This window comes from Durio zibethinus, chromosome 16 (genome assembly GCF_047325235.1).
Source record: "Durio zibethinus cultivar Kanyao isolate XHJ-2024 chromosome 16, ASM4732523v1, whole genome shotgun sequence".
NCBI lineage: Eukaryota > Viridiplantae > Streptophyta > Magnoliopsida > Malvales > Malvaceae > Durio > Durio zibethinus.
In genome coordinates this window covers 19343018-19350694 of record NC_143177.1, presented here as the reverse complement: position 1 = coordinate 19350694, position 7677 = coordinate 19343018, and the positions used below count along the sequence as shown (strand labels likewise).

General features: G+C 31.5%; 1 protein-coding gene across 1 annotated transcript; it reads left to right on the top strand.

Moving 5' to 3' along the window:
• The first annotated feature begins 4099 nt into the window (after window positions 1–4099).
• RGTB1 (RAB geranylgeranyl transferase beta subunit 1) lies at window positions 4100–7186 on the top strand. Its single transcript, XM_022886969.2, has 9 exons — window positions 4100–4388; window positions 4738–4791; window positions 4910–5060; window positions 5188–5304; window positions 5511–5577; window positions 5685–5833; window positions 6016–6149; window positions 6244–6418; window positions 6848–7186. The coding sequence occupies exons 2-9, from the start codon at window positions 4738–4740 to the stop codon at window positions 6940–6942; spliced, it is 942 nt and encodes a 313-aa protein (XP_022742704.1). The 5' UTR covers window positions 4100–4388; the 3' UTR covers window positions 6943–7186.
• The last annotated feature ends 491 nt before the right edge of the window (window positions 7187–7677 follow it).

Sequence of the window (7677 nt, the reverse complement as noted above, 5' to 3'; positions counted from 1 at the left end):
GATAAGAAATGCCATATGAACATAGAAGGATTTGCTTGATTGCTTTTGAAACCAAAAGCATGAAAAGCAGAACTAAATCTCTAAAACCAAGGTCGTAGAGCTTGGCAAAGACCATAAAGAAAGCGCTGTAATTTACAAACATGATGAGGATGATTAGAGTTCATAAACCCTAATGGTTGTGCCTTATAAACTTCTTCATGCAACTTGCTGTGTAAAAATGCATTTTCAACATCTAATTACCTGATGGACCATCCTCTACTATCAACAATAAAGAGAATAATTTAAATAGTGGTGGCCTTAACAACAGGGCTAAAAGTGGAGTCAAAGTATCAAAATCAAGATTTTTTTTTGTTGTTTTTTTTCAAATTTGTCACGTGCCTTTTTCAAATTTATCACACGAAAGGCTTCCTTCATCTTTGCCTACATGTGATGAGACCTGTTATTGTGATGTTATTTCATATATAATAAATATATAATATCCTATAATTTTATATTAAAATTGAGATTCTTCGTTTATTATCAATTAATTTTAAATTAAATGCTTAATAATAAAATGACTAAGGGTGTTTTCATTTGATAGAGAACGAGGTCTTGGTGTGTACAGCTATAGATACAGAAAAAGAGAGAAAACTTGTGTGTCCTTAGATGAACAGTATTTCTTCAATTGTCTATATCGTGGTGTGTGAAAGATAGGTCTCCAAGGTTGAGTCCTTTTCCACAGTCGCTCTCACACTGAGGCAAGTCATAATGCAAGCTGGCAAATTGGCAATTGGCATAATCTTTTTTGTTTTTGGTTACAGCAATTGGAATAATCTTTTCCAACACCTAATAATTGACTGTTCATAGTAGCTTTGGTGTGGTTACCAAAAAGTGAGCATGTTCATCAAACAACATTTGTGGTACTAATGTCTTCAAACATCCTTCATTAAATCTTCCTAAACTTAAAATTTTATGCATTTTTATGTTAAACATTCTTGGCAATGACTGTATCTTACCTTAAAATTGGTTTTAGAAGCCCTTTTTTTCCACTTATTTCTCATTAAGCTCAGTAACTCAATGCCAATGACTTTGTCTTTGTCAAGAATCCGTCAAATAATAGAACAAAAAAGCCACATTACTCCTCAGATTCTGAAAAAGGTCAATTTAGTTTGACTTGCCGCTGGGGAACCATTCAATTTGAGTACGTGAACCCCTCATCACAAAGAAAAAGATAAAAGGAATCATGATGAAATCAACAATTTAATATTCTGTCGGCTTAGATTAAGTTTTGGAGATTATTTGCTTGTGTAGTATTCTATATGGTTTATTATTATTAGTTCACTGGGAAACTAATCTACTAACAGATAAACTCAATTACCCTAAGTAACAGCCCAGAAATTTCGTTCGTAGAACTTGAACTATTGAAGCTTGGCCATCTGTTCTTTGGCCATATATAGCTGCATTTGTGGTTTCATCTGCTTATTAAATAGTTTCGCTTTCCATTTGATTATCAAAGATTGGGAAAGAAAAATGAAAGAAATAGGTGGCTCTATTTAAAGGCGCTGATAACGGGAAAACATTAAAAAAGAATATTAGGCAAAGAGCATAAAGAAATTATGGCTTGTGACATCTTGAGTGATCTATGATTATTACCTTATTTTAGATTACATGACCATTTAAATGGCTAATTACAAAAGCTGCAGCTGCAACTTAACTGAAACCTGAAGCCATTTTTAATGAAATACATGATTAGGCGTGATAAAAGAATACATAGCAAGCCCCCCGTATCCACTCAAACAATGAACCGACAAAAGGAGTCAAGGTGCCAATGCCATGGAATTTAGGTAGCTCAACCTCAGTGTATGAAAATGAAACATTACCTGCGCCTGAGGTTATCTTGGTAGTTAAATATTCGAGCGAATATTTGCAGGTCCAACAGCAGCCAATGCTATTAAAACCACACATCCAATGTGGGACTGAGCAGAACAACAACAACCAATGGCATTTTCGACAATAGTGACCGACACAGCTGTGTAATATTCCTCTCAATTATTACTGCTAACATGAAGCTGTGAAGGACATGCAGCCATGAATTTTAGTTTGTCATTATTGATCTTAAGACATCGTGTCGGTCAAAACACCTTCTGATCTTTGGAAACAAGTAATAATAATGGAATGTGTTTATTAAACAATAAATGGAACTATTTTGCTAAACGCCACTATTGTTTAACTTTCGATGCATGCATTCATTTTTTTAATACATCCTACGTCGTTCAACGGATAGCAAATCTTCAGAGATGAGTACTGCACTTCTTTTCTCAATGTTGTGTAACAGTTTATCAACGTAGTTGACTGGACTAATCACCATCTAAAAATGAAAAAAGAAAATATTATTTTGGAATCAACAAAGTTTTGAGCATGGATTCTTTCTCAATTTTCATCGAATGCTTCTTGATCATTTATGAAAGTTGTTTACCTTGTACACATTTTCACATTTTATTGATTAATTTTGTTTTCCTACGCCATAAACTTTTCATGTGAATGAGGAAGGTGATTAATTACCAAATTGATTTTATTATTAAAGTGATTTTAATACTCGTGATTTAAAATTATTTTATTTGATTAACAATAATTAATATTTAAAAATTAAAAATTATTGTGTTTGATATTACTAAAAATTAAATATTATTTTGTTTAAAATTATGAAAATAACCATGCATGTTATAATATTACACAAATTAATAATTTTAATATTATTTAAAGATAATAATTTGTAAAATACTAGTAAGATTTATTTATTTTATAATAAAATATAATTAAATTAATAAATATATTTATTGATAGGTAATTTGATTTTTATAATATAGATTGTGTAAAAAAATATTGGAATTAGAAAATAAAATTAATATATTAAATTCATAATATAAGAAAAACAAAAAAATTATATTATATATAAAATACTATAAAAGTAAAAAAAAAAAAACATGAATCTTAGTTTAAAAATATAAAAAATTATAATATAAAAATAATTATAATTTTAAGATACATCAAGTTTTTAATTTACATATTAAATGGGTAAATTTACTATTACTAATTTTGCATATCATTTGCCTTAGTGATAAAATTTTTCTATCATTTTTTTATAAGAATTAAATCATCTTTCAAAATAATGATATAATCTCTTTTGACGATCAAATATTAGCGTCACATAGGATCATTGAGTGCTTATTAAGCATAATGATTTAATCACCAAGTGTAGAACATCATAATTTTGGAGTGATCATCTCATACCAAACATTAATTTGGTACTTCAAAAGAAATTAATGATAATATTACAACTTTAAATGGTTAAGCTAATTTTATATATAGTATAAATATTTGAAAAAAATATATCAGTTGAAAAAATTATATATTTGAAAAAAAAGAAGTAATGTGATGTTGGATGTATGATGAGTAGTTTTTTTTTAATACAAAACACGTAATTAACTCTAATTTTAAATTATTATTATTATTATTATTTTATTTATGTTTTAATTTAATTTAATTAATTAAGTTGGTGTCACTTAACCCTTGATATAAAATATAATCAAACATATTATATAAAACATTATAGATAAGAAATATTTATATGTTGAGTTGTTCACTTTTGTAAAATACTATTTTTATCAAAAAGTTAAAAAAAAAATTAGACATTTATAGGCATTTGAAGAAGCAAGGATAAGAAAGATAGTATATTTCATTTATTAATTTTTAATTTGAAAGAAAGTATAAAAAAAAAAAATGAAAGAAAGGATATATGAAAGAATGCAAGTTGCAACCTTGTTTCTCAATTCCCACGAATCTATGATATAACATTTTTTTCTTAATTTCTTAATTTTAATTATCAGCATAAATAAATAAATAATAATGAAATAAAAAAAATTAAAAGCTATATCTTGCAAATAAAAACACCGATTTTAATTAGATGAGCTTTGTTCCTAGGCCTTGTTTTATTTAGAAAATGGGCCTTCACTTAAGAATTTAGATTGGGCCCAAAAAAACTTGGGATCATTCGGCTATTGGCCCACTTCTCTTTTCCTCTTTCCTTCCAATTTTTTTTTTTCATTTTTTTCGTTACTTTCGCATTGCCAAACAGTGTCGTTTGGTTGAAAACTAAACGTGTAGAAGCTTTTCGTTTGCTTCTTCCTCAATTCATTCCCTCTCATCCAGCCGCCCCATCCCCTCTCTCTATTGACTCCACGCATTTACTTCCTGCCTCTCCGATCACGGGCAGTGTCGACGTTTCTACCCTTGGCTTCCCCTATCTCCTTCTTTCTTTTCCTCCTCTCTCTCCTCCTATCGAGCCACCCTCATCTTCCTCTCTCATACTAACTCTCTTATCTTCTTCCTCTCAAGATTGCTTTTTTCAGGTAGTGAAGTCTTCGATTATTGTTTTCAATATTCTTCCCTTGGTTTTCTCTAGGAAAAAAAAAAGAATAAAAAACTTTTAAAGATTAATTGTATTCTGGATGAAGTTTAGGACTAAGTTTGATTTCACTTTTTCTTTTATTACTATTACTTAACAAATGGGTAACAATTTTGGCATCAAGCATATCGAGTAATAGTAATAAAAATTGTTACTATTAGATCAAAGGTTGATCCTTCTACTCTCTCGATTTTTTGTTTACAAGCTTGTTAACTTTTAACTGCATCTTCATTGGGTTTTGATTTTAAATTTTGTTTAATATTGTGTAAATTGATGTGGAAAATGGATGACAGATGGGAGAGCTGGCGGTTGACAAACATGTTCAGTACATTTTATCTGTTGAAAAGGTAAGTTTCGAACTCATTGATTTTTAGTTTTTGTTTTACATTTTCAAGCGCAATTTTTATCCTAGGTTTTATTTTGAGTTTATCTGAAGTTGATTATTTTGGGGTTTGTTATTGTTAGAGAAAGGATAGTTTTGAATCGGTGGTGATGGACCATCTAAGAATGAATGGGGCATATTGGGGATTAACAACCTTGGATCTTCTGGGGAAGCTCGATACTGTTGATGCAGATGAAGTTATTTCATGGATTATGAAATGCCAACATGAATCTGGTATATCTTAAAGCTTAGTTTTTTATTGTTTAATTGTTAGTATTATTAGTGTAAGTAAAAGAAAAGTCTAGATTTAAGTTAATTGAATCATAATATTAAAGAAGTTTGATGATACTTTCTCATACAGGTGGTTTTTCTGGTAATATCGGGCATGACCCACATATACTGTATACTGTCAGCGCTGTGCAAGTGCTGGCCCTTTTCAACAAGCTAGATGTTCTTGACATTGATAAGGTTGCAACTTGTATCCTTTCATATATTGAAATTATTTGCTCTTCACTGGAGAGTTTCTATTGTTCCATGATGATTATCCAGTTTCTAGAGTTGTTTTACAACAATTTGCATAGCTATAATTTATGATGTTCGTTATTTAGTTGACTCATTACGGTTGGCTGTTTAAATGTAAACTGCCTTCAGGTTCTTCATGTTTTACTTATATCTCTAAGTTAGATATTACTGGGCTGCAAAATGAAGATGGATCCTTTTCAGGGGATATATGGGGTGAGGTGGATACACGGTATATGTTCTTCCTGGATCTTATGTTATATCTGCATATAGTTTGTTTTCTGATTTAGTATTTTTAGATGTAAATCCTCTTTCACCAAATTCATTTTCTTGGTTTAGGTTTTCTTATATTGCCATCTGTTGCCTTTCAATATTACGATGTCTGGATAGAATCAATGTTGAGAAAGCTGTTAACTATATTTTGAGTTGCAAAAACCTGGATGGTGGCTTTGGATGCACACCTGGTGGGGAGTCTCATGCAGGGCAAAGTATGTTAATTCCATGGCCGATATGACTGTGTACATTCTTACTTTCATATTCATGTTGAGGATTGCTAATTTCTTAGGTTTAGGTTCATTTATCCATGAGCTTAAATTAAAGCACTGCTAATAAGAATGACAATCTTTGTTGAAATGCGAGTCTCATTTTACTCCGTGCATGATAACTGCAGTTTTCTGTTGTGTGGGTGCTCTTGCTATAACGGGATCTCTGCATCATGTTGATAAGGACCTTCTTGGGTGGTGGTTATGTGAGCGGCAAGTGAAATCTGGAGGTCTTAATGGCCGCCCTGAGAAGCTTCCTGATGTGGGTATTTTTTTTGAAGTTCAAACAGAACCTTGTGCGCTATAGTAATATTCTTCTAGCCTCTTCTCACTGTGATGTTGTTGAATCCTTTTAGGTTTGCTACTCGTGGTGGGTTCTTACTAGCTTGATCATGATTGACAGAGTTCACTGGATTGACAAAGAAAAGCTTGTTAAGTTCATCTTGAACTGTCAGGATGTGGAAAATGGTGGTATTTCAGATAGACCAGATGATGCTGTTGATGTCTTCCATACATATTTTGGAGTTGCTGGTATGTAACAGCTGCTTTTTTCTCTTTTTTTTTTTAATGATAGTTGAGGTTGTCAGATCATGTAGGAATCTATTTTAGACTTGAAACTCATTCCATATTAAAAAAAAAAAAAAAAAAACAGCATGTTTTTCTATCTATCAGTATTTTTGTTGAATTTTTTTTTTGTTACGGTGGGTGGGTGTAGAGGGCATCTAGGATTGCACGTTATCCTACATAACCATGCACGATGGTTCCAGGCCACCCCCCCTCCCCCTCTCCCCCTCCCCCTCTTGTCAAGGTGATCCGTTGAACTGTGTAGTGAACTCTTGACATTCTGCTCTTTCTGATGGTACTTTTGTTGTTTATCTACTGCCATATTCCCTGATTATGCTTTAATTATTTTTATGAATTTCGCATGCATAACTCTGTTCATGCTTGTTATTGCTGTAGGACTCTCACTTCTCGAGTATCCAGGATTGAAAGCCATTGATCCAGCATATGCATTGCCTGTTGATGTCATAAATAGAATATTCTTCAGCAGATAATTTGACTTCTAAATGGCATTGAGTTGCTTTTGTTCTTGGCAATTCCTTGTTTTTCTCATTTCCCTGTTAAGAGCAAAATTATTAATATTGCACCATGAGAGCCATGATACTTGCCCACACATTTTTCTTCTCTGAATACATAAAATGTTCAGATTGTCCAGCACTGTCAAACTTCTTGATATTTGAATCTACAATAAGAAATACTTTGACTCTTATTCACAAGAGTCATAGGAATGAGTTCTCTTGTGTGGGTTCTCCTACAGCAATTCGACAAGGCCCCGACCCCTATGTTATGGAATCTGTCATTTCTCTATTTGAGACCAAGTAGGAGCATGGGGAAGCGTCTTTGAGTAATACATGACCATCAAGCTGTTCTTCTATGAAATAGGAAGATGAGAATCGAGATATACCTATGATTGTAATGTTTTTTAAGTTTCCTTCAAGTCCTAACTTAGCATTGATGTTGTGGCTCTCGCGGTTAAGAAAATTAAGAAAATTTAATGCAAGTAAAATGTCTTTAAAAGTACGGTTAAAAAATGTGATTAAAAAATTTTAAATATTACTGTGAAACGTATTGTTGATATTGTGAAAAAGCGTTATTGATGTACTGAAATGTATATAAATTAATAAAAGTTTAACGATAAAAATATAATTTTATTTTTTTAAAAAAGTGCTTTTAAACTGCAAATACGCATATCTGTGTGAGGTTTGCAAAATTATATTTTTTTTACTGCA

Excerpts from the sequence above, each read along its gene's own strand:
- RGTB1 (XM_022886969.2), top strand. The coding sequence starts at position 4,738 with ATGGGAGAGCTGGCGGTTGACAAACATGTTCAGTACATTTTATCTGTT. Across the intron at positions 4,792-4,909 it reads ACATTTTATCTGTTGAAAAG|AGAAAGGATAGTTTTGAATC; the intron begins GTAAGTTTCGAA and ends TGTTATTGTTAG. Across the intron at positions 5,578-5,684 it reads TGGGGTGAGGTGGATACACG|GTTTTCTTATATTGCCATCT; the intron begins GTATATGTTCTT and ends TTCTTGGTTTAG.